The sequence below is a fragment of the Lontra canadensis genome, unplaced genomic scaffold, assembly GCF_010015895.1.
Source record: "Lontra canadensis isolate GAN:19392208 unplaced genomic scaffold, GSC_riverotter_1.0 scaffold66, whole genome shotgun sequence".
Lineage (NCBI taxonomy): Eukaryota > Metazoa > Chordata > Mammalia > Carnivora > Mustelidae > Lontra > Lontra canadensis.
The window spans coordinates 10,701,212-10,727,997 of NW_022631060.1; the positions used below are offsets into that span (position 1 = coordinate 10,701,212).

General features: G+C 48.8%; 1 protein-coding gene, 1 long non-coding RNA gene and 1 pseudogene across 2 annotated transcripts; all 3 read right to left on the reverse strand.

Annotated features, from left to right (window-relative positions):
* Positions 1-6,551: 6,551 nt before the first annotated feature.
* Positions 6,552-10,807, reverse strand: LOC116880621 (annotated as a pseudogene).
* Positions 10,808-13,152: 2,345 nt separating this feature from the next.
* LOC116880622 (pre-mRNA-splicing factor CWC21-like) lies at positions 13,153-24,328 on the reverse strand. Its single transcript, XM_032879931.1, has 4 exons — positions 24,298-24,328; positions 23,782-23,848; positions 14,075-14,571; positions 13,153-13,184 (listed from the first exon to the last, which is right to left on the reverse strand). Exons 1-4 carry the CDS (start codon positions 24,326-24,328, stop codon positions 13,153-13,155), a joined length of 627 nt encoding a protein of 208 aa, XP_032735822.1.
* A 425-nt stretch (positions 24,329-24,753) lies between these two features.
* Positions 24,754-25,965, reverse strand: LOC116880224. The gene is made up of 3 exons (XR_004385188.1): positions 25,802-25,965; positions 25,560-25,643; positions 24,754-24,833 (listed from the first exon to the last, which is right to left on the reverse strand). It is a non-coding gene; the product is annotated as an uncharacterized LOC116880224 (long non-coding RNA).
* Positions 25,966-26,786: the final 821 nt, after the last annotated feature.

The following is a 26,786-nucleotide window of genomic DNA, read 5'->3' on the forward strand; positions in this document are numbered from 1 at the left end:
GTATGGCATAGGCTACAGCAAGGATAAAACTCCACACGTTATGCTAAGTGGAAGAAGCCAGTCGCAGAAGACTGCCTGTTATAGCATTTTATTTTTATGTAATTTCCAAAATAGGCAAATACATAGAGACAGAAGGCAAATGTGTAGTTGTATAAAGCTGGGGCCAGGGAGGATGAATTGGGGGGTTTTCTCATGAGGTCATGAACATTCTGTATGCTTCATGGTGGGTATAGTTGTGAAAACACTGACCACCACCCAGTTGTGCACCTTCAGTGGGTCAGTGCTATGCTATGTCAGTTTTATCCCAACCAGCCATTACAAAAGAAGTCATTGGAGAGGTTGAAGGTCAGTGGAGAGGGTCCAGTGCCCCTGGATGGAGGGTCCTGGTGAAGTCAGGGCACAGAAGAGTGTAAGCTAGAAAGGGGGTAGAGTAGTTGGGGGAGGGGTGCACTAGCTGAGCACAATATGGGGTTGGGCTCATTAAGAGCAAAGTCAAGGAGACCACCCACCAAGGGGAGAGGAGGTCAAGAAACTGAGAAGACCCAGAAACTATTGGAGAGCATGGCCTTGAGCCAGTAGCCAAACTCACTGAGCAGTGGAGTCCTGGTGTCCTAATAGCATGACCAACCAACCACGGCAAAGCTGCAGGGTTCTGGGGGCATGAGCAGCACCCTAGGTCCAGAGCCAGTTCCCAAAGTTGGCACTGGGGATTGTCATTTGCAATATTCAGTTCCTCTATAACCTTTTACACTTTTTGTCCAAAGATAAGTTAATTCCAAAAGTGAGATATCGAAATCTCCTTCCATAATTCCGTTTTTATTTGTCTCCCCCAGACACTTGTAATCATTTTTGTTTAATAATGTAGCAGCTCTGTTGTTTGGGACACACGGGTCCACGGCTGTCTCAACTGTTCCATAGAGCTCACCTTCTAGCCTCCTTACCCTGTTCGGTGCTTTTAACCTTCAATGTCACCTTGTACACTTGCTGCCATGGGCTTGTCCATTCTTCTCCTCTGTATCACTCACCTGATTTTCAGCGCTTCTCCATCGCTCTGTTACATGTTTCTTGGAAATTTCATGTCACTGAGTTTTGACTTTTTCCACAAGTCCCTGTCTTCATCAGAAGAAGGCAGCCCCCTCCTGAGGAGGCTGTCCTGTTACTCGGTGTCTGGACAGAGCATCCCTCAAGGATTTCTGCAGATGGGTGGGCTCCTGGGTGATAGAACTGCTGTATCCTCATTCTTTCTGTGTGGGAGTTTTCCACAATATTCCTCAGGGTCGTTTCTCCCAGCAATCCTCCCTGAGACTCGATGAGTCTTTTCAGTTGCTGACTCAGCTGCTAACTAGCTCTGGGATTGTCTTTTATTGGACACCTCATTCCTGCCTCTGGCCGGGCCATCTGCCTGCCCCCTGACGACATTCCTACTGTTCTTGCATGCCATGTCCTGGGTGGGTTCTCACCCCTTCCTCTTGTCACTTTGCTTTGTGCTCCTGTTCTGTGATGTGAGATTTTCTTTCACTTAGTCTTCCAGAGCAATAATCTCAGCCCATGACTGTCCTTCAAGTCATCTACAGCAGGTTTTGCTAAATTGTACTTCTTTTAGGCAGTTTTAAGTTCACAACAAAACTTAGAACAAGATGCAGAGGTCTCCCACAGACCCCTTGCCTCCCCGCATGCACAGCCTCGGCCACCATCAACGTCTCCACCAGACACAGCTTTGTGGAAGCTGATGAATCCGAGCTGACATCATTGGGTGCAAAGTCCTTCGTCTACACCCTCACTCATGATGAGTCCTTCATCTACAGTTCACTCATGATGTCATATATTCTATGGGTTTTAACACACATATAATGGCATGTATCCACCACCACAGTGTCACACTGAGGGGGTCCCTGCCATAAAGCCCTCCCCACCCCACCTGTTCATCCTTCCCCCCACTCCAAACCATACAGCCACCGATCCCTGTACAATCTCCCTAGTTCTGCCTTTTCCAGAATGTCATAGAGCTGGGATCACACAGTCTGTGGTTGTCTCCTTTCACTTAGTAAGAGGGATTTAAGGTGCCTCCATGACTTTTCATGGCTTGATAGCTCATTTTTTAGCATTTTTAAGCATTTTTAGCATTTTGAGCATATTCCTTAATTTTAAAAAATATTCTAGTGTCTGGATGGACCACAGTTTATTTATCCATCACCTGCCAAAGGGCATCTTGGTTGCTTCCAAGTTTTGCCAATTATAAGTAAAGCTTCTATAAACATCTACATGCAGGGTTTTGAGTGCACATGAGCTTTTAGCTCCTTTGAGTTAATGTTAAGGAGTACAATTGCTAGGTAATATGGGAAGTGTTTAGTTTTGCAAGAAACCACCAAACTGTCTTCCAGAGGGCTGCACCATTCTGAATGCCCACAGTGGTTACAGAGTGCTCCTGCTGCTCCTTGTCCTTGCCAACACTTGGTGTTGCTTGTTTAGTTTTTTTAAATCATGATTTTTTTTAGTTTAGTGACATGACATGATTGCTTATGTAGAAAATCTCACATAATCAACAAAAAATACAGAACTACTAAGTGATGGTAGTAAAGCTGCAGGATACAAGGTTAATATAAAACATCAATTGCTTTTTCATATCCCAGCAAGGAGCAATTAGAATTTGACATTAAAAACTCAATATCATTTACATTAGCACCAAAAAAATGAATTATTTAGGTAAAAACCTGATAACATATATAAGATATATCCAAGGAATCTAAAAAACTCTAATGAAAGAGATCATCCCAACTTGATGTGCAGATTCAGTGTGAACCCAATAAAGATCCCAGCCTGTTGTCAACAAACTGGTGCTGGAGACTCCAGCAAAAAAACAAAAGACCCAGAACAGCCAACACTAATAGAGGAAAACAGAGCCCGAAGACTAACATTCCTCAACTCGAGACCCACCACAGGCCACAGTAATCAGGATGACGTGGCACTGTTGACAAAACAGACAGATACACAGAGCCATGAACAGAGAACTCAGAAACAGACGCACACAAAGGTAGTCAGTTGATGTGACAAGGGAGCAAAGGAAATTCAGGGGAGAAAGGACAGTCTTTCCAGAAAATGGTGCTGGACCTCTTGGACATCTACATGCAAGAAAAGAAAAAAGAGGGGCTCCTGGGTGGCTCAGTTGGCTAAGCATCTGCCGTTGACTCAGGTCATGATCCCGGAGTCCTGGGATCACATCCCAGGATCAGGGTCCCAGCTCAATGCGGGGGGCCGCCTTCTCCCTGTACCCATCCCCCTGCTTGTACTGTCTCTCAAGTAAATAAATAAAATCTTTAAAAAAAGAAAAGAAAAGAAAAAGAAAGAATCTATATCCAGACCTTACACCCTTCACAAAAATAAACTCAAAATGGACCACAGACCTCAGCATAAGATGCAAAACTATTAAAGTCTTAGAAGATAACAGAAAAGAAAATCTAGGTGATCTTGGGTTTGGTGACAACTTAGACACAACACCAAAAGGACATCCTTCAAAAAAAATTTAACAAAAAAATTTGTTAAGTTGAAATTCACGAACATTAAAGACATCTGCTCTATGAAAGACACTGAGAAAATGAAAACACAAGACACAGACTGGCAGGGGGGAACACAAAACACATGTCAGGTACAGGACTTGCATCCAAAATATACAAAGAAATTTTGAAACTCAACAGTAAGAAAATAAACAACTCAATTTAAAAATGGGCAAAAGAGCTGAACATACACTTCACCAAAGAAGACACAGAGACGGCACATAATCATATGAAAAGATGCTCTATGTTCTAGGTCATTCAGGAAATGCAAATTAAAACAACATTGAGATATCATCACACACCCCTGGTGGGAATACAATAATGGTGCACCCACTTTGGGCAATTTCTTACAAAACTAAATATACTCTTACCTTATGATTCAGCAGTCACATTCCTTGGTGAATTCCTTGGAGGTGAGAATTTACATCCATACAAAAACCTCCATGTGGATATTTCTATCAGCTTTATTTATAATTGTCAAAACTTGGAAACAGCCAAGATGGCCTTCGTAGGTGAATGGATAAATAAACTGTGGAAAGTCCAGAAAATGAAATATTATTCAGGAGTAAAAAGAAATGAGCTATCAAGCCATGAAAAGTCATGGAGGCACTTTAAATGCATCTTACTAAGTGGGGAAAAAAATCTGAAGTGGCCACATACTACCTGATCCAAATGCTATGACGTTCTGGAAAAGGCAAAACAAAGGAACTGATAACAAGATCAGTGGTTGTCAAAGGTTGGTGGAGGGAGGGGAGAGATGAACAGGCAGAGCACAGAGGGTGTTAAGGCAGTGAAACTAGTACTCTGTATGGTACCATCACGATGAATACAAGTCATTATGATTTTTCAAATCCGTGGAATACGCAACAAGAGTGACCCTAAACTATGGATTTCAATTAACACTAGTGTATCCATATTGGTTCATCAGTTGCAACAAATGTACCACATGAGATGTAAGAAATATGGAAAATTCAGGGGGTGGTGGGTAAAGAGGGTATATGGGAATCCTCTGTACTTTTCACTCATTTTTTCCTGTAAACCTGAAACTGCTAAAACTAAATTGTCTATTTTTTTTAAATCTTCACGTGCATACACTTGACTTGTCTGAACTAGTCTTCCTCTCTTGTTCACCTGACATTCATTCCACCAGAAACTCCACTTTATTGAGATCTGGTGCCCAGGCTCCTTGTCCCTCCAACTTGCTCACCCCTTGTGTGATGCATGTGTCCTGCTGCTCTGTGGGGCCCACTTCACCTGCTAGAGCACCTGTAATGGCTGCATTCCCACAAGATGTGGAAGGTCAGACCCCCAGTGAGGCAACAGGTGGGATCCACTTTGTTCCCCAGTGCTCCCATGACCTTAGAAGTAGAGGACTCATTTCATCTTTTTCTTAACTGTGCAGGAACAGAGGCATAGAACCCTCAGGAGATGGACAGACACTAACTGGCACTGTGCTCCATGGCTTAATGTGGTCAGTCCTTGCCTAGGCCGGGGTCTCTGACTGTTCCCAACTTCTCATCAAGCTCAGAGGTTCAAGGAAAGCTGAGCCTCCTCTACCACCTCACCTATGACCTCCCTGTCTGCTGCGCTTGAAAGACACATGCTGAGAATCAAGGTTAGCAACAGGGAAAAGATGCTACTTAGTCAAGCTGCCATCACCAAGAATGCCCTCTAAATTTTACTTCTGGATGTAGATGCAAATGTTATCAACAGAATACAACAATGTATCAAAATAAAAATACACTATGACCAAGCTGGGTTGCATCCCCAAGCATACAAGGATAGTTCAATACCAGGAACTCCAGTCAAAGCAGCAGATAGACAAAGAGCCACCTTCCCATTGACTAGGAAGACCTGAGATGAGAGCACAAGCCAGGCACAGATACTGCACACTGATTTATTAAATTCACTATTCAATCAAGTAAAAGGCTAACTTCATGAGGAATAAGGTGCATCACTTCAGAAATTATCACATAACTTGCTGATTTGGAGGATCCCTTGTTAGTATCAGAATCAGAGGTAAAGCCTATAAAGAAAAGTGAAAGAAAAGGTGGGAAATTTTTATACTAAGGGGAGCAGTCCAGCCATGGATGGATGGTTGGAGGCCAGAGGAAGAGGGCAGTCAGCAGGAGGCTGATGTCCAAAGGCATGGCCAAGAGAAATTAGGAGCAGGGACATCTGGTATGCAGACTTAAGTTTTCCTTCTCAGTAGAGTAATCCTCTTATGCTCACCTCAAGCTTTATAACCATCTCTTCAACCAAGAAACCTTGCACTGACAATGGCTTGCTGTTTAGAAAGAAATCACCCCTTCTCCTTTGGGGCAACTCTGAGAAGAGCAGCAGACTCAGAAGCTGGACAAAGTAGCTCAAGATGAATGGACGGTCTGAATGGAAACAGGACAAACAGCAACCAGAGATATTTGTATGGTTTTCAGAAATAATCAAGTAGAAGAAGGATTCCTTTCCAAATACCAGGATGGGGGCTAGATTATTCTTATTCTGGTAATTAAGGAATGGGCGTTTCCAGAAGGGACAAGGCATGGATAAAATGATGGAATGTAAACACATACACACTTATTCATACTTACAGAAACCAACCAAAACGTCATCTCTAGATGACAGGATTATGGGAATTATTTTCTTCCTTAGATTTTTATTGTTTCCAGTAAAGATCATGGACAATTTTTACAATCTTAACATATAAGAGGACTATTGGAAGAGGTCAGGACAGCACAGGTAATGGCACCTGGGCAGGAGGAGCCATAGGTCACTTGAGGCCAACAGAGAGGGCAGGTGACCAGTGCCTGGGCTCCTGGGGAAACAAAGACATCCTGGAGCTGAGATTCTAATTATAGGGCTCAAAACAAAAGTGGAAGAAGACAAATTTAGGAAACAGAAAGTGGATGCTCACCTGAGCCAGTAGGAAGGCAAAGAGGGAAAACAGGGCTTGAAAACAGTATAAACAGTCACAAGGAAGTGACCTTGTGGCCTGTGAAGCCACTAGACAGGTATATAAAGGGCCCCAGCCCAGAAGTCGCCACACCTGAGCACCTGTCCTCTGCACCTGTTCCTCTGACCTGCTCCACCCTCAACCCACCAGAACCATGAGCTGCTGTGGCTGTTCCGGGGGCTGCGGCTCCGGCTGTGGGGGCTGTGGCTCTGGCTGTGGGGGCTGTGGCTCTGGCTGTGGGGGCTGCGGCTCCGGCTGCTGTGTCCCCATGTGCTGCTGTAAGCCCGTGTGCTGCTGTGTGCCAGCCTGTTCCTGCTCCAGTTGTGGCTCATGTGGGGGCTCCAAGGGCGGCTGTGGCTCGTGTGGGGGCTCCAAGGGGGGCTGTGGCTCGTGTGGGGGCTCCAAGGGGGGCTGTGGCTCCTGTGGCTGCTCTCAGTCCAGCTGTTGCAAACCCTGCTGCTCTCAGTCCAGCTGCTGTGTCCCCTGCTGCTCCCAGTCCAGCTGCTGCAAACCTTGCTGCTGCTCTTCAGGCTGTGGGTCATCCTGCTGCCAGTCCTGCTGCTGTGTCCCCATTTGCTGCTCCCAGTCCAGCTGCTGCAAACCTTGCTGCTCCCAGTCTAGCTGCTGTGTCCCTGTCTGCTGTCAGTGCAAGATCTAAAGCTCTGAACCCAAACCTTGGGTTTCTTTCTCAATATTTGGTGAAACCTATATTGTTGTGGTTTCCCTAAATCAGCTCCTTTCACGTGTCCTCTCCTGATGTATCCACAACCTCCTCCTACTTTTCATTCATACACATACCTCCTTCCTTGGCTCATCTCTACCTCTGAGATCTGTCTTTAACCTCATCACTCAGAAATATTTTCTGTAGATGCCTCTGCTTAGAAGCAGGTGCCAGCTGACGCTACAATCAGCCCTTCTGACTTGGGTGGGAACTGGCTGAGATGCAAAGTCAGGTCCAGGTTTCTGAGTGAAAATTGAGACTGCTTTAATCTGGCTTCTTAGCCGTAAGGATGCTGGATCCTACTAGGCCACTTTCTGCTCACCCGTAACTCTCCTCTCCCTACAAGAATTTTCGTCCTTCCTGTTGCCTCTAACTCCACCTGTTTAAAACGATAACAATTGTATTTCCCTTTAATAAAATTTAGATCTCGTCTCTGTAAGCCAACTGTATACTTGGTACGATTTTTTTCTTTTCAACATTTTTCCTATATGGTGACAAATTAGCAACATCCTTGTAAAAGGGCTTTTGGATCCACCAACCTTGTTGCCACATTCACAAAGAATTGTCCGTTGACTCCTATGTTCCCAATGGACACCAAACATCTTCACGCTCTCCGCTCCCAGGGTAAGAGGGCTCAGCCCCAGCAAAGTGAGCGAGGGAGCCGACCATGGGAGGTAGAGATGGGCAGCAGGTGCCGGGTGCTGACAACCATCTGAGCAGGGACTAGGCGTGTGCATCCATGTGAGTAGGAGAGGATGACCTTCCCTCTCCCCTCAACACCCAGGTCCTATAGAGAATGCTGGTCCTTGGGAAGACCCCAGAACAGGCCAAGTTCAGGGAGAGGAAACGTAAGCATCAGGATGCACCTTCCATGTGAGCTACAGTCCACCTTTGATTCAAATACAAAATTAGAATTCTAGACTTCAAACTGGAGTTACCAGAAAGCTATGGCCCTGCTCACAGCACCGTGAGACAACAGTCTCCCCAAGGAGAGGCAAGATCAACTTGGCACATTTGGGGGAACACAATGTTGTTTCACACTGACATGCGTGTTGAGACTATCCTCAGAACAGGGAACACAGGCACTGTTTTAGAAACTGTACCATTTCTAGGGAGGAGGGGACAAAAGTTACACGAGGATGTTCCTCAGCCAAATAAACACTGCACGAAAACACAGAGACTGTGAGCAGCGAATCCCAATTCAATGCACAGGAAAACCTAAGTGGCTGCGGGTGATGGGGTGAAGAAATCCAGCACGCCCCTGAAGAAAGGATCCTTGAGATAAAAGAGATAAGATGTAAGAGAAAAAGACAAATTAATCCAGAAGTAAAATATCAGACTTTTTCCAAGCGTATTTGGGAGGCAAGGAGAGGGCAGAAAGCTGTGCCAGACATCTCATCTCACCAGGGAACGGGGTTATTGTTTGTTTTGTGATGTCAAAAGAAAATACGGCTTAAGAAATTTGGGTCAAAATCTCAGTAGGGGAATTTTAGAAAGGTGGACGCCCTGGGGGCTCATCTGTATATTCCTACATCCCCACATAAAAACATACCAGGCAGCTAGACAGGAAAACCAAACTCTGTGGCTGAAATGTATAACAAGATCAGATGAACTCCAAGGTACAAATTCTCAAGAGCCACAAGTTCTCTGTGGTATCAGCATCTCTGCAGGAGAAGGAAAAAGGAAGCAAAGGGACATGTGACAGAGCTGAAGGCAGGACAGCCTCAGAAGAACCACAGGTATATGTCAGAAAGCATGGTGTGTACCTTGAATTTAGCATCTGAACCTGGAGGGCTTTCCCCACTGTGGAGGGGAGTGGCTTTAGGGGCCTTTAGTGAGTCCTTAGGGCAAGAGATGGGCAACAGAAAGAAACACTACCCAACAGACCAACAAGTAGCCTGCCATTTCAAAACAAGCTAATAAATAACCAGAGGAACATAAACAAGACAAAGGAACAACATAAGACAGAACACAAAGTTTGGATGAGGGGAAACCCCTCATGGGAAAATGAGAGATAAAAGGAAAATCACTCCAGAAATCAAGACTAAAATGAAGGAAACACAGCAAACAAGAAAAACATATTTTAAGGTCAAAATGAATGAGATAAAAAGGATTCAAGAGAAAGTGATGAATATTGAACACAGACAAAGAAGATCCCAAGTGTTAAGCATGGTCCTTGGGGAGAAGGGAAGCTGTGTGGGACAGTCACACGATGAAATCAACCTGAAAAGGCGTGAGGAAGGAGAAGAGGGGCTGAATCTATATTAAATATTAATATAGATTAATATTATATATTAAATATAAAATAAGAGGTAGGTTTAAAACCAAATGTGTCAGAAATTACACTAAGTAGAAATGGGCAAAAATATGCTACCTTAAATACAAAGATTGCTGGACTAGATTTGCTTTTAATCTAATTTCATACCAATTCAAAAGCCACATTTAACCAAAGTATAGAGAAAGGTTAAAAATTAAAAAATGGGGAAAGATATGCATGCAAACAAAGTTCTGTCAATAGCAGGTCAAACAGAAACAAAAGCCCCAAAGAGTTACTGGAGAAAACGAGTATCACTTCCATAAACTAAGAGTTCTCGCCACTTAAAATTTGTGTGTACAGAATGAAACAGCCTTAAAAAAGGAAGAAAAGCAGAATGGGACAAACTATGGAATGAAGTGGACCAAACCATAATCAGAGTGGAAGACTCTGAGGTTCCTTCTCCGTATTTTATACACAAGCGGCAAGAAACATGGGGCAATCAAGAAATTAAAAATAGAGCTTCCCTATGACCCTGCAATTGCACTACTGGGTATTTACCCCAAAGATACAGATGTAGTGAAAAGAAGGGCCATCTGCACCCCAATGCTTATAGCAGCAATGGCCACGGTCGCCAAACTGTGGAAAGAACCGAGATGCCCTTCAACGGACGAATGGATAAGGAAGATGTGGTCCATATACGCTATGGAGTATTATGCCTCCATCAGAAAGGATGAACACCCAACTTTTGTAGCAACATGGACGGGACTGGGAGAGATTATGCTGAGTGAAATAAGTCAAGCAGAGAGAGTCAATTATCATATGGTTTCACTTATTTGTGGAGCATAACAAATAGCATGGAGGACAAGGGGAGATAGAGAGGAGGAGGGAGTTGAGGGAAATTGGAAGGGGAGGTGAACCATGAGAGACTGTGGACTCTGAAAAACAATCTGAGGGTTTTGAAGGGGTGGGGGAGGGAGGTTGGGGGAACCAGGTGGTGGGTATTAGAGAGGGCACGGTTGCATGGAGCTCTGGGTGTGGTGCAAAAACAATGAATACTGTTACGCTGAAAAGAAATGAAAAGAAAAGAAAAAAGAAACATGGGGCAGATGCAGGGGATCTGAGCCCCTAAGTTAACAAACTGACCCAATAGGATTCATGGAAGTGTTGTGCCACCAACTATACAGTTCCACTCTTCTAAGTGCACATAGAGCAGTCACAAAAATGAACAAAGCCTTGCCATGAAGCCTCAGCATGCACGGTGAATTTTATAAGTCACAGTCACCAGCTAATGGGTCCTCCCTGTTTATTACTTACCTTTTCTCCTTCATCCTCAGCCCAACCCCACCACCCTCCACAGACACCTGTCCCCACATCCTTCTCTATCACCTTCCATAAATGTGTTTCCACATGTGGGCATACAGTCATGACAAGTATGTAGTATTTTCCCAGAATGTATGTTTATTTTTATTCATGGGGGTTTTAAAGCTTGTTGTATTTCTCAGTATTTTTTTTTAAGCAAATCTGAGATTGATTTGTTTTGCTACATAAAAATACAGTAAATTATTTCTGGCCACTAAAGGGTATTCCATTGTATACATACACCATGTTGTGGGAGTTCAGTGCCCTTTTGGGAGCTCTTTGCTGAGACAATACACCGTGATTGATATCCTTCTTCTTTAGCATCTGTATGAGTGCTTCTCTGGGCAGAATCTGCATGTCAAAGGTATGCATGTACTCCACTCACTAAATCCCACCAGGCTGTATGAGCATTCTTCTGGGGTACATATAGGGGGACAATCTGCTTGTCATAAGGAAGAGATAATACCCCATATCAAAAATGCTGACAGAGTTTTCCCTCTCTTCAACAACAATGGTATTTTGTTTTAATTTGGTTTCCTCTGGGGGCACCTGGGTGGCTCCATCAGTTAAGTGTCTGCTTTCAGCTCAGGTCATGAGCCCACAGTCCTAGGATGGAGTTTGCCTTGGTCTCCCTGCTCAGCAGGGCATCTGCTTCTCCCTCTCCTTCTGCCATTCCCCCCACTTGTGCTCTCCGGCTCCCGTTCTCTGGCTCTCTCTCTCTGTGTGTCAAATAAATAAGTAAAACCCAAAATAGTAACAACAACTATAACAACAACAACTTGCTTTCCTCTGAGGAAAATCAGGGTGACCGTCTCTTTGTGTTCTTATTGGCTGCGTGTGAACCCTCACTTCCCAGTCCCTGTCCATTCCCTGGTGGTTTGCAGTTCCTAGTACAGTCTAGACATTAACCCCTTAGTGGTTATAAACAGCAAGTGTCCTCCCCTGAAAGTCCAACCATCTTTTTATGTTGTTCCACAGTGACTGCCACTGAACACAAATGTATGTAATTCTGATGCAGTTAAATCCACCATTTTCCTAACTATTATTTATGCTTTGGGATCATATTTAAGAATTCCTTCCCTACCCTGAGCATAATAACCATAACCTCCAACAGATACTATCTCCTACACTTTGTATTTTCCCCTTCGCTTTTACATACACTTTAAGACCTTAAAGTATTTGGGGGGGGGGGGATTGGCATTACCATCTAATTTTAATTTTCTTTTTTTTTAAGATTTTATTTATTTATTTGACAGAGATCACAGGTAGGCAGAGAAGCAGGCAGAGAGAGAGAGAGGAGGAAGCAGGCTCCCTGCTGAGCAGAGAGCCTGATGCGGGGCTCGATCCCAGGACACTGAGATCATGACCTGAGCCAAAGGCAGAAGCTTAAACCCACTGAGCCACCCAGGCGCCCCTAATTTTAACTTTCTGTATAGAGTGAGCCACCTTCCCCATTCAATTTCCTCATGCAAAAGTAAAGTTCCCAAATACATGGGCCTTTTATGGGTTCTTGTTCTATACCTTCATCTATTTATCTGTTCCTGTGCTAGCAGCAAACTCTCAATAGATAAGAATTTATTCTACATTTATTTCATATTTAATAATATCTGGCAGGTATTTTGTTTATTATTCACAAGTGCCTCAGTTATTCATGAACTTTGCACATAAATTTTAGATCTGTGGGATTCCAACTAAAATCGCACAGAATACATGGACTAACACGGGGGAAATTAATGTTTTATAATGTCTGTCCATCCATGAACATGGTATACTTCTCCATTTATCCAGTTCTTTTTGGCTCAGAAGAAAGATAGAGAAAGAAAGAAAGAAAGAAAGAAAGAAAGAAAGAAAGAAAGAAAGAAAGAAAGAAAGAGGAAAGAGAGAGAGAGAGAGGGAGGGAGGAAGGGAGGGAGGGAGGGAGGGAGGGAGAGACGGAAATGGGGTGGGAAGAAAGGAAGAAAGAAAAAGATTTTTAGGGGCACCTGGGTGGCTCAGTGGGTTAAAGCCTCTGCCTTCGGCTCAGGTCATGATCTCAGGGTCCTGGGATCAAGCCCTGCATCGGGCTCTCTGCTCAGCGGAGAGCCTGCTTCCCTTCCTCTCTCTCTGCCTGGCTCTCTGCCTACTTGTGATCTCTGTCAAATAAATAAATAAAATCTTTAAAAAAAAAAAAAGGTTTCTACATTTTCCCCACAGAAGTCTCAGGCATTCTTTATCAATTAGTTCTTAGATATGTAACATTTTGTTCACATTTTAAATAACTTATTTCCCACTAGATTTTCTCATTATTTGTGGTGAATAAGAATACGAGATTAATTCACAATAACACACTGTTTCCTCTGGCATGCACTGAAGTGGACAATGGCGAGTGAGGGTGGGGAACAGGGACTCCCACCCATGCTCACGGTGAAGAGCATCCCAGCCCAAGGCCCTCCACTCCAAAGTGCAGGAGGGCTTTTAGGCAAGAAAGTTGCATATGCTGTCAAATTGCAAAAGAAAGGAAACAAAATGTCCAACAATGGGTAAAAGGATGAATCAACCGTTGTAGCTTCAGGAAGAAAATGGGTTAACTAGAGCCATACAGACCACCTAGAGAAATCTCTTTAATACAACCACTGCATTTTACAAAAGCAGTTTTCAGGAGAAAAGTAGTGCATTACCACTTACTATACTAAGTTTAAAGCATGCAAAATAATGTTTAGAGAACACACATAATATGTTTATTAAGAATGTAAAGACCACATGGGACTAATACATTCAAATTCAGGAATTTGTCTAGAGTGGGAGGGAAACAATATGGGAAAATGCATGGAGAGGAATTCATCTATTTTCCTAATATTTTCATAACTCGGGCATTTTCACATGTTTTTTTATGTATTATTGTGTATACCCTTTGTACAGCTAAAATAAACCATTGTTAATCAAGTGAGACTCTGTAATTAAAGGGAATGAGCTGAACCCTTGCAAGGGATGGGGAACTCCCTCAAGTCTAGACATGGATTCTGTGAGGGGTTAGGTCCCGACAAGTAGCCAATAGCAGCTAATGGCACATAGACTTTACACCAGAGGCTGATGTCTAGAGGAAAACAGGAAGGGAGATCCTAAACATAGCACAAACAAGAACCAGGAAGTGACCATGTGGCCAGCATCACACCTCACACCGGGGCAGGTATATAAAGGGCTCCTGGCCCAGGAGGCCCCACACCTGAGCACCTGTCCTCTGCATCTGCTCCTCTGACCTGCTCCACTCTCAACCCACCAGAACCATGAGCTGCTGTGGCTGTTCCGGGGGCTGTGGCTCCAGCTGTGGGGGCTGTGGCTCCAGCTGTGGGGGCTGCGGCTCTGGCTGCGGGGGCTGCGGCTCCGGCTGTGGGGGCTGTGGCTCTGGCTGCTGTGTCCCCGTCTGCTGCTGCAAGCCCGTGTGCTGCTGTGTGCCAGCCTGTTCCTGCTCCAGCTGTGGCTCATGTGGGGGCTCCAAGGGGGGTTGTGGCTCCTGTGGCTCCTGTGGCTGCTCCCAGTCCAGCTGTTGCAAACCCTGCTGCTCCCAGTCCAGCTGCTGTGTCCCCTGCTGCTCCCAGTCCAGCTGCTGTAAGCCCTGCTGTTCCCAGTCCAGCTGCTGCAAACCCTGCTGCTCCCAGTCCAGCTGCTGCAAACCCTGCTGCTCCCAGTCCAGCTGTTGCAAACCTTGTTGCTCTCAGTCCAGCTGCTGTGTCCCTGTTTGCTGCCAGTGCAAGATCTGATTTTCCATTTTCACAGGGACTCTTACCAAAGCCAGAGCCATCCCGGATCAGAGTCATGGATTCCAGTACAGCCATATCTGCCTTTTCCCTGAACCCCTGATCCAGACTCTCCTCCAGCAAAGCACCCTGTCATCCACCCTCCTCCCTTGCCCACTGTGAGCATTTCTCTTTGATTTCCTCCAAGGAAATACAGTGGACACTTGTATGCAAGAATTACTTCCAAGACTCCCCCTTTCCCAGCACCTAGAGCCCTTCCCAGGCACCTGCAGAAATGGCCCACGCCAAGCCCTGCCTGCCCAGCACCTTCTGCAGCAACAACGTCCAAGCAGGGGCAGCACGAGGGTTCCTCAGCTCTGCTCGGTGTGCAGGCACCAATTTCTCAGCTATCTGTCTTTGAAGCATCTAATAAAGCCATTGTCCCCGAACCCCATCACTGTGTCAATGTGTGTATGTTTCCATCTCTCTGGTGGGAGGGGGACGTGAACTGGAATAACATGTGTGCCCATGCTCGGTTCCTGGACCTGCTCACAGGCCCTCTGTCCTAGGCTCCCAGAGTGCCCTTGGCAAATGCTGATCTGCTCATCTGCAAACACTCGGGGTGTTTCCTACAGCTGACTAGCTGAGGAGCCTTGAGTCAATCATTCTTCCCAGAACCTATGTCCACACCTGTAAAATAGGTTGCAATCATAGCGCCTTCTTCATAGTTAAGGTGTGGTAAAGCAGCCATCTGAGATGGACTCATCCTGATGGACAGCTGGCCTCCTCCAGGCTCCTTGCTGAGGAGGTAGGCATGGCCCTGTTGTCTTTCCTAAAGCAATCTTACCAAAATGAAATCGCCTCCAACTGTCTCCTGTGTGGATCTGGCACTGTGCTACACACCAAATGCTCGCAGCAGCCCCGGCCTACAGATGTAGAATGAAGCACAAAGAGGCTACATGCAATAAGGAGCCCAACGCCATCTTTGATGTTGGACCACTGACAGTTTTCAGGGGCTCCCCACAGCCAGGCAGCCAATGAGAAAGCCCACTGCCACTGGCAGGGATGTTCAAACCATTCGAACCCTAGCCTGTACAGGAACCCTAAGCCTGCACCCACCCCTAAGCATGAGAAAAGCAAAAGCACATTCCTCTCTTCACTCGAGTCATTCCAAATCAGCTTGGGTGTCTGCCCTGCTCACCCAGAGTCTACATAAGTAATAAACCTCTTCCTACCCTCTTGGTGTATGCGTAGCGTCATCGGTCTCATATCTGCACCACTTTGGGGCAGAGAATTGATCCTTCCCCCATGGGGCAACCACAGGATAGTAACACCTTGTCCACACTCTGAATGTAGAGAGCTACAGAGCCAGGACTGAAAACCATGCAGTCCGTTTCCAAGCCCACCCTCCTAACCCCTCAACTATGAAGGTTTATGATGATGCAAAAAAGGTTTCCACTTCCAAAGGGAATGTAGTGTTTATGGAAGGTTGACAATCCCATTGTAGCAACTAGGAAAGGCCAAACTAGTTTCAAAACCCATAGAGTAAAAGATGCTAGCAAATTGTATGTTGTGTGTATTTTATCACAATTTGTAAAAAGTGGAACACATATATAATATTAGGGCACTGTAGAATCAGGGAGGACCAGGAAAAAATAAGTCTCACAAGGAAAGCTCTCTGAGATGAACTGAGGATCAACCACCACATGTTCTGCCGTTGGGGAATTAGCCACTTCCAGGTGTGGGCTGATCATCAGATGTGATCCAGAAGGAGGGGCTCTACAGGGAGAAAGAAAACCCACAGAACTTGCCATCGCCACCAGGGCTGGTGTAGAAAATTGGGACATTTGCTAAATCCAGGGCTATTAGAGCCACAAAACTTGACCTGAGGCTTCTACAGGTGAAGTGAAATGTCCTGTAACCTCATTGTACTTAGCACACAATGTCCTTCTAGAGAAAAACGTTTCTGCCTCAGACACAAGACACATGTCCCGTAAGACATTTTCCAAATATTGAAACTGACTGAGCATAAAATTAAAGAGCTAAGTTGAAAATATTTGAGGAAAAGAACAGAGGTCCCCACAGCCTTGCAGCCCTGAGGAAATAGAGAGGACCCAGGCTCTTAACCAGACACCAGAAGAGCCACACCTAGAAGGCTCACAAGCACAGTGAGCCCAAACCCAGCCCAGTCTCTACTGGATTGGAGTGGTCAGCTTCTTGCCTTACCAGGATAAGAGAGGAAAGACCAAGTGCCCCATGAGATGGTATCAACTAGATCCTCCCTAACCCTCTTATACAAATATCCGGCGCACACTCAAAAAGTCCTGGAGAGAGGAAGTGGCAGGAAAATGTGATCGATAATGGAGAGGAAAACGAACAACAGAAGGAGGCCCACAGATAAACCATATACTGGAGAAAGCAAACATAAATTTAAAATAGCTTTGATAAATATGTCAAATGAAATAAAGGAAAAGGTAAGCAAAATGGATGAAAAGATTATCTTTTTCAGCAAAGAATTAGAATGTATTTTAAAATGTTAAATGGAAGAACATCTTTATGCTGAAAAATGCAGTATCTGAACTACCTAAAACTAATGACTCATTGGATGGGTTGGACAACAGAAAACACGTTTAGGGAACACAAATATACACCAAGGGGAAATATCCTTTGCTTTGAAGCAAAGAAAGAATAAACACAGAGAATAAAAAGAGTACAAAACAGGAGACATAGGAAACCACTTAAAACCTTCTTTGGACTCCCAGAAAGAGAGCAAGAAATAATAGAGTGAAGGCCGTACGAAGAGAACATGACGTAATATTTTCCCAGAATTGTTGAAAACCATGGATCTACAGATCTGAGCAGTTTGGCAAACTCACGGCAGAATGAATAAATAGAAAACCACACGGAGGCATACCAGGGGAAATCTTCCAAGCACCAAAGATCAAGAGAAAACTATTAGAGCAACAGGAGAAAAAGAACCCGCTATCTTTGAGGGAACAACCCTAAGTGTGACAGCTGGTTTTTAAATAGGAGCGATAGAAGCCAGAAGACATGGAATGGCAGAAAGAAGAAAACACCCGCCAACCTAGAATTTTACATCTAACGAAAATAATCTTCAAAACGCAACTGAAATAGAGTTGTTTTCACATGCGAGACATTATCACCAAAAGATCTGTACCACAGGAAATAAGAGAGAAATTTCTTCAGGCTGGAGGAAAAGAACCCCGTAGTGAAGCATGGGACTTCAGGAATAAGCAGAGAGCACTGGAAACTGCAAATATGTGGGTAAGTACAAAAGAAAATTAACTGCTTAAGACACTATATTAATGTCCTGTAAGATATTTAACATTTTTGGAAGTAAAATATAGGGGATAAATGGAATTAAACAGATACACGGTTCTTGCCTTGTTCAGAAATCATAAGACTACGAATTGGTAGTTTATTATAATAAGTCAAGGACATGGGGGGGGGCACCTGGGTGGTTCAGTGGGTTAAGCCTCTGCCTTCGGCTCAGGGCATGATCCCAGGGTCCTTGGATAGAGCCCCACATCAGGCTCTCTGCTCAGCGGGGAGCCTGCTCCCCCCACCACCCACCTGCCTCTCTGCCTACTTGTGATCTCCGTCTGTCAAATAAATAAATAAAATCTTTAAAAAAACATAAGTCAAGGGCACGAAATGTCATCTCTAGGATAACCACTAAAGACTAGTACAGGAATATAGAACTCAACAGACGGCTAATAGAGAAATTGAATGAAAAATAGTTGAGTCCAAAAGAAAGCAAGAAAGAAGCAAGAAAGGAACGAAGAAGAGGTGGAAGAAATGGAAACTTAACCAGCTGCTAATAAACATGAGCAGAGTCCATGGTCAGAGGCTGAGGGACACCCAAATAGGGCCATGAGTGTCGCTGGCTCTCCTACACCACAGGGTCCAGGAGAGCTCCCAGTCTCCAAGGAGAGAGCATAGCTGCACCCTTTCCTGACAGCCACAACCATCTCTGAGGGCAATGACCCCCACGAAGTCCTGAGACTCAGACCTATAGAGAGCAGGAGAGGAGAGGAGCCGGCCAGCCCTCCGGGTCACAGGCCAGGGAGCAGAGATGGTCTGGATGCCCAGGGGCTGGCAAAGGTCATGCTCTCCCAGGTGTTGGCCACAAGCAGGCATCACCCACAATCCACTCTGCAGACCTGCGATTTGCATTTCTGTTTAATGCTCACAGTAGGGCCAACCCAGAGAGATAGCCTCAAGACTGATAAAATCCCACAGACGCCACGGGGGAGCCGTCCCAAGCCTGAGGGCTGAGGCTGCTCGCCACGGGCCATCTCAGCCACAGACGGGCATCCCGAGGGCAAGCTGTTCACCTGACAACGACCAATGAACCTTTAAGGAGCATTCCACCTTGTCAGCCCCAGAGGTCCTGAGCCCTGGGAGGCTGTGAAGATTTAGGGCCTAAAATGTCCTGGATAAAGAGAGGTGTCCCCTGTCCCAAACCAGGCAGTCTCCTTAGTGTTACGCAAACTGGACAGGAGCAAGAATGCTCCACCAAGGGACCTAGCCATGGCCGTATCACACGGTAGAGGCAGTGATTTGAAGAGCAGGTCCCCAGAGAGCAAATACAGGAGGCACCCGGAAATGTGGGCCACGTGCGGAGCCACGGGAGGCTCCAAGGGGGCATCAGGCACCTTTCAAACCAAAAGGGCTGCCTCAAAGCAAGATCCTCACGGAGGTCAGGCGCCCTCTGCCCGAGGAACTGAGAGCCAGTGTTTGCCTGAGAACAGATCCCTCTGTGGGCACCCCTACTGCCAGACTCATAGCCCTGTGTCCTCATTCGATGGTCTGCTTGGGAAGGGGATGGGCATGGGGCTGAGGTCTCTCTGCCGCAGGGAGATGAAGGTCTCGTGGCCCGGCAAGTGTACAGTGTCTGTGTCAAATATGATGGCCAGGTGACTCATCCAGTGGTGGTGGAGGGAGACCCCCGGAGGACAGCTTTGTGGCCAGGGGCGGAGAACAGCTCATTCAGATTGGAAAACTATAGAATATTCTCCTTAAAGTTGGTTAACAGAATGGTTACAGGACCCAGCTTGTTAACACCCACCGCCCACGTCCGCTGGCCCCTCACCAGCCCTGGTCCCTGGCCTCGCCTCCAGACAGGGCCAGCCCAAGGTCTGACCTTCAGCAACAGGAGGCCCAGGAGACTCTACACGCTGCTCCAACTTTATTGGACCCACAAAGCTCCGGGCCCTCCAGTGGCCTCCTACAAGAGCTTTTTTTTTTTTTTAAAGAATTTATTTATTTGACAGAGAGATCACAAGTAGTCAGAGAGGCAGGCAGAGAGAGAGGAGGAGGAAGCAGGCTCTCCGCAGAGCAGAGCCCGATGCGGGACTCGATCCCAGGACTCTGAGATCATGACCTGAGTCAAAGGCAGAGGCTTAACCCACTGAGCCACCCAGGCGTCCCCTACAAGAGCTTTTTAACACACAGTGCAAATTCAGGGAAGTCAGTTCCCCGTGAAGTGAGCTCTGATCTACGAGAACAGAAAACAAGAGGATAAAGTGTTCTCCCTTCCTCCTCCATGAAGACTGTCCTGAGATGCGGTGTCTCCATGAGGCCTCCCTGGGGATGGCCTGCATAGACAAGCAAGCCCCACCGCACTCTGGCCTCCTTTTGTCAACCCTGCAACAGCACACCTGCGCTAAGCTTTGCCTCTGGCTGCTTTGCGGGCAGCTCAGGCTGAGACTCTTACCGTCACCAGGCACATCTGACATTATGATGGAGGGACACTAGCCGATGCAACATGACAAGGAAAAGAAATGGGTGACGTCGGCCTCGGAAAGAAACAAGTGTGGGGACCCACAGATGTGTGACGGTCTACTTGGAAAGTCCACGTGAGTTGACAGGTGGTCTGGTGGGACTAAATGAGGGAATTCAGGAAGGCTGAATCAGAGCATGCCATCAAGCAAGTGACAACGCATCAGAAACTAGGAGTTTTACGGAGAGCCCTTCCTGACAGCAACAGAAATCACAAGGCAAGTAGGAGCATACCTCACAGGCATGGGAAAGACCCCAGAGGAAATTATAAAGCAAGGTAGAAGGACATTTAAAAGCCAAAGCTGTGTGTGGATGAGAGGAGCCAATAGTGTTCTCCAAATTAAGCTGTCAATTCAAAGCAGCTGCGGTCACAACCCCAAATGTTGACGAGGTCATAAAAAAACGGAGCTTTCACAACCGGCTGGTGGGCGCTTACTGTATTCCAGCTTTGAGAGCAATTCAGCAACGTCTGGAAAGCTGAAGGCAGGCGTAGCCCGTAACCTGATGACCGCACTTCTGGGCACACACCTCAGAGAGAACCGGCCCAAAAGCCCTGGGACAGAATCTCTCAAAGATTGATCTACAAACGGCAGTTTCTTGTGAGTCAAAGCTGCACCTACCGTGTGACCCAGCGGCCACACGCCTGCACGCTTACTCTGGAGACATGAAAACTTCTATTAGCACAAAAACCTTCACAGGGATGTTTCGAACAGCTTTATTCCTAATCTGCAAACACTGAAAACAACCCCAGTGCCCGTCAGCAAGTCCTGGGTACGCTCTGTTTCTAAATTCGCCACCATTTACCTCCCAGCAGTAAAAAGGACCGAGCTACGGACACACCCAACAACCCGGATGAGACTGAAGCCTCGGGGTGCCCGAAGTTTAGATGCGGCGCGGCTCCGTCGCTCTGATGCTTCTCAGAAGGACGGAACAATATCGATGGGGACAGGCCAGGGGCTGCCAAGGACAGGAGGGGGAGGAGGGTGTCCCCATAAAGGAACAGCATGAGGGATAGTCTTCGGGTGACAGAGCCGTCCTGTACCCTGATTATGAGGACGGGCTTGAATCTACGTAGGTGTCAAAACCCAAAAGAGTCAAGTTGGCTGAGATGGTGAGACACTGGAACCCTTGAGCCTTGTTGGTGGAAATTTAAAACAGAGCAGCTGCTGGGGGAGACGATCGGATGGTTTCTGAGATGTTATACATGTACGTCACAGGATCTGGTCATTCTACATTTGGGTATATCCCCCAAAGAGTGGAAAGCAGAGCCTCATACAGATACTGGTACACTGGGGCGCCTGGGGGCCTCAATTGTTAAGCCTCTGCCTTCGGCTCAGGTCACGATCTCAGGGTTCTAGGATCGAGCCCCGCATCTGGCTCCCTGCTCAGTGGAGAGTCTGCTTCTCCCTCTCCCTCTGCCCCTCTGCCCCCCGCCCCTGCTCCTGCTCTCCCTCTCTCTCACTTGCTCTCGCTCTATCTCAAGTAAATAAACAAAATCTCTAAAAAAAATACTGGTACACAAATTTTCACGGCGGCATTATTCACAGTAGACAAAGGTGGACACAACCCAAGAAAGAGTCCGTGGACAGAGGAATGGATACACAAAATCTGGAATACTATTCCGCCTTAAAGAGGAAGGAGATTTCTTTTTTTTTTTTTTTTTTGACACCTGCTACGGCACAGATGAACCTGGAGGACATGACGCTCAGTGAAAGAAACCAGACACAAAGGACAAATCCTGCAGGATTCCACGCATGAATCCTGGAGGAGTCAAATTCATAGACTTAGAAAGTAGAATGGTAGGGGCCAGGGGCTGGGGCAGGGACAACGGGGTTTAGCACTTAATGGGGACGGAGTTTCAGTTTGGCAAGATGAAGAAGTCTGGACAGGGCTGCTGGCGATGGTTCCACAGTGTGTAAGTGCAGCTCGCCCCTGAGCCGTACACTGAAAAATGGCTAAAATGAGACTTTTCTATTATGCATATCTTATCACAATAAAAAAGTCAATGAGTCAAGGTTACTACACGATAATTTGAAAAATTAAATAAAATGAGGCAAAAAAGGAAAAACCAGAAGCTGAATGTGCATACAAATCCTCTGAACTTGTTAAAACACAGAGTCTGGCTTAGCAGGCTTGGGTGGGGGCTGGGAGTCTGGGTTCCTAACACAGTCGCAGGTGGTGCTGACACAGCGGCTGGGGACGACCGTGACTTACACAGTGCTAGGGGACACTGACCAGAATGTTCGTTGCAACACTGCCGTGTGCAGAAAAACTTGCAAGCAAGCTACGCGTCCGTCGGTAGAGGAATGGCTAAGTGAGGGTCTGCTCATTCAGCGCCCACCCAGCTGGCAGCTCACACGGATGGGGTAGGCTCGCCCGCATCAACCAGGATGAACAGGCTGGGACGTGGGTGGGAAAAGTGAATCGAAGGGCTGATGTGGTGCCGTGATACTTATCCCTGAATACTGACAGGCACGCAAGATCCGATCGTGTGCTGTGTGCAAGACCATTCACCGACAAAGACAGAGGCCAGAACACGGCCGGCACTCTGAACGTGGGCTCTGCACAGGGGCCAGGAGAGACCTGGGGAGCCCCCAGGATGTGGACTGTTGTTTTTCTAACCTGAATCAAAACCGGGAAACTGCTGACATGGTGGGGTCTAGGAGCTAGATGTTTGTTACAGCATTCTCCGTGTTTCTCGGGGTGTTTTGGTTTTTTTCTGGATCATGATTAAAACCCAGGAAAGAAAATCATCTTTAATGTGTGATGAGAAACTTAGAAGGATGCTGCTCATTGTGCTGGTCGTTTAATAGCCAAAATATGGAGATAATCTGCCATATAACTCCAGAAAATTCCTTCAAATATCAGTGGACGTGCCTACAATGTGACACCACATGGACACGTGTCACCGGGTGGTGGGAAAGCAGGTCCCTGGATCAACCCGAAAAGCACATCCTGCGGCTGAAGAAGAGGGCAGCCCTGTCCGCAGAGTTCGAAGTTCGGGAAAGGCAGCACTGACCGCTAGGTCAGAAGGTGAGGGGACAGCTGGCTGGGAGGGGGTTAGGGAACTTCCCCGGGTGACGGGAATGTTGTAGCCCTCACGAGGGTGGTGTTAACACGGGTGCACACAGTTGTCCAAGCCCACCTCCTTGGACAACAGCGATGGGCATTTTATTGTTAACAATGACGACTTAAAAAAAAAAAAAAAGTCGTGGGAAAAGCAAGGCCATGGATACGCGCTTAGTGGGAGTCTTCGGTGGAAACGCTGAGTTGCAAATGAGCAGGAAAAAGCAGACCCCACTGGTCTTTTTGCTCGGAGAGAATGTGGCAAGGAAAGCCCGCCCTGGGCACCCTCCCTGAGGCCAGTCGGGCGCGGCCGGGCGGCAGAGGGCGCGCACGGACCGACCATCCGGCTGCGCCCGCACCTGCCGGACTCCCGCACCCGCGGCGGGGGCCGACGCGACCCGCCCAGCTCCGGGTCCTGCTCCACAGCTGGGAGCGCGGACCCCCGGAGCAGCGATCACCCAGCAGCCAGCCGTACTTGGGTCTGGCCCCGCATGACACGGGGGCCACTGGCTGGGGAGCTGGAGACCCCGTGAGCGGTTCCCTTCCACGCACCACCCGGGGCTCCGACCGCAGCCCTCCCCAAGCCGCCCCCGCCCCTTAACGTTGCGCCCCTGGGAGCAGGAGTCTCAGAGCCCTGGAGGCGAGCTAGGGGATGGAATTTGGCCCCGGGGCTGGGAAGAACCTAGGACAGAGCTAGTGGCCTTGGAAAATCACAGTACCTCCCTAACCCTGGCCCCACGGTTGCAAAACTCCAGGTTTTCAGCGCTTGTTTGCAGGAGAAGTGACAGGATCATAAAATAATTATGGCCCAAACATGGTTCCCTGGCCAGGCAGAGCCCCAGAAAGCTGCAGGCCACCCCCACCCATTCACCTACTGTGGCTTCCAGAAGGAAGAGAGGACACCATCGCCTGCCCCTCCATTTACTGCCATCTGCTCAGGCTCAGAGAGGAGCTGCCCAGGGCCCCGCTGGCCTTTGGGGCAACGGGCACTCCCAGGCTACCTGCGGGCCCTGGCCATCTCTGAGCTGGGCAGAAGAGGAACCCACTTGGACACCGTCCACCTTCCTCCTTTCCTGGGCTCATCCTGGGCCTGGACAGGGAGCAAGGCCAGCTCCTTCATCTAAAGACCGACAATCTCCCAACTTCTGTCAGTCCCAGGCCCTCTAGCTCTGTCTCTGCTCCCCAAAGGCCATGTGTGTTCCCTGCAGCCACCTGGCCCCATCTGAGGCGCAGCCTGAATCCTCCTGTCCCTCCTGAGGGCGCACCACTTTTCAGACTGGACTGGGCCAAACGCAGCGAGGCCCCACTGCATCCCCCCACCCAGCACTGACCTGGACACGCATCTCTCCAGCTCAGGATCTGCCCCGGCCAGAACCTCTCCTCGGCAGGGCCCTCTTCCTCCAGGCTCCAGCTAGGAACAGAGAAAGAGGAAGGACCTAAACCCAGCCCCAGCCCCAGCCCCCATATAGCCCCTGGGTTCCCAGCGCTTCCTTCCAGGACAGGCCTGTTTGTCCGCCGTGTTGGCTCTGTGCCAGAAACACCCCCCCCACACACGCACCCCATATACAAAGATCCTGACATTCTTCCAGCCAGCAAGGAAGGAGGCCCCAGGCACTTCCTAAACACCTCCTCTGCGAAGCTTGGAGGCCACAGGTGACAGTGCCTGCTCTCCAGAACTGAGGACCAGAAAGGGGCCCCCAGAGCCCCGGCCAGTGCCCGCCTACAGCCCAGTGCCCTCCTGCAGGCCCACACAGAGCTCTGGGGTCCTGAGTGCTCCTTTTCTCCGACTCCTCATTCAATCAGGGATAGCTAAGAGTTGTCTCCCAGCTCCCTCCTTCCAAGGGAAGGGGCTGCACTCCCTGGGGGCCGAAGCCCTTCTTGGAGCCCCGAGGAGGCCCTGGGAGAGCTGCCAAGTCCAGGGGACTCCAGGCTGGAGGAAAGATCGCCCTCACTCACCATCAGGGAGCCTTAGAGGAGGGGGTTTAGAAACATTAGAGCTGTCTAGTCACACACCCCCCAATAATTACCTTCAAAGGTTCCCATCAGCTCATGGGCCGGGGTCTTTGTCCTCTCTCTCAGAGCTAACCCCCTAGTGCTGGGCACAGGGCTGGCCCCAGAAGGCAATCGGAGTAAGTACCTGGTGAATCAGTAGTGCAGGAGGGCATCTCCTTTCCTGGCTCTGCTGGCTTCTGATCCCTGGCCTCCTCCAAGTCTTTCCTGCCTGGGGGTGGGGGTGGGGGTCCCTCCTGCACCTTGGGTGCCTCCACAGCCTCCTCTCACTGCCTGCATGTCACCTCCTGGGGTGGCCTCCAGACCGCCCACCCCCTTGTGTCCGGCCCCTGTTTGTTTCCGGCCCAGCCCTGCTCAAGGTGTAATTACCTATGTTGTGCCCGCTCTGGACTCCCAGCGCCCGGTCCCCAGCGCACCGAGGTCGCCTAGGGGCAGCCCCTCACTGGGGGTGGGGAGAACACACACGGTCAGAGTGGACCCCGATGAGCGCTGGTTAGGGGCAGCTTTTCCCTGCAAGCGCCAGGGGCTGGAGGGGATCCGGTGGGGCTCGGGGACAGCGCTGCACTGGGGACTCCCTCACCGGAGGACAGATGTGTGACCCGACGCAAACCCCCTCGCCTCTGGGCTTCCAGTTTCCTGCCTAGGGACGCGGAAACCCAGCTTCCCACCCCCGGTGTCGTGGAAAGGGTCGGCGTGGGTGCTGCAAGGGAAGTGCCGGCCAGGCCTAGCGCCCCGCGGGCCCCCGAGGCTGGCCAGCGCTCCCCGGCCTGCAGGCCCCGCGCGAACAAAGGCTGGGGGCGCGGGAGGCGGCGCCAGCTCGGACCCGGCCGCCGCGGAGGGAAAGCCCTCGCGCCGGGACCCGCGCAGCTGGCCCCTCCTCGGCCGTGAGCGCCGCGGGGCCGGGCGCGGGGCCGGGAAGGCTTCCCGGAGGCGGGGGCCCCGGCGGCACGGGAGCGACGCCGTGCGGTCCCTTTAAGAGCCGGTGCAGGGCGAGGGGCGGAGGGCAGAGGGCGGAGGGCGGCGGCCCGCCCGGCCCGCCGCCCCCCGCGCGGCCGCCGCCTCTGATCTGCACCCGCGGCTCGGCTCCGGCTGACGTCACCTGCCCTCCAGCCGCGCGCGCTGATTGGCTGCAGGTGACGTCAGGGCCTTTTTCGCTCGGCATGACCTCATCCCCGCCGGCGGCCCCGCCCTCCGCCCCGGGCCTGTCACTCGCGGCCGAGCGCGGCAGCCGAGCCGGCTCCGCGCCCCCCGCCCGGACGCCGGAGCCCGAGCCGCGCCGGAGCCGCACCGGCCGCGCCCGCCGAGCCCGGGGTGGGATGCGCGCCGCGAGCGCGCGTGCCCGCCCGCAGTGCGC

Excerpts from the sequence above, each read along its gene's own strand:
- LOC116880622 (XM_032879931.1), bottom strand. The coding sequence starts at position 24,328 with ATGGTGTCCTCTCTTCCTTCTGGAAGCCACA. Across the intron at positions 23,849-24,297 it reads TCTTCCTTCTGGAAGCCACA|CTGTGGAGCAGGACCCGGAG; the intron begins GTAGGTGAATGG and ends CCGCGCTCCCAG. Across the intron at positions 13,185-14,074 it reads GTGGGTTGAGAGTGGAGCAG|TGCATGCCAGAGGAAACAGT; the intron begins GTCAGAGGAGCA and ends TGTCCACTTCAG.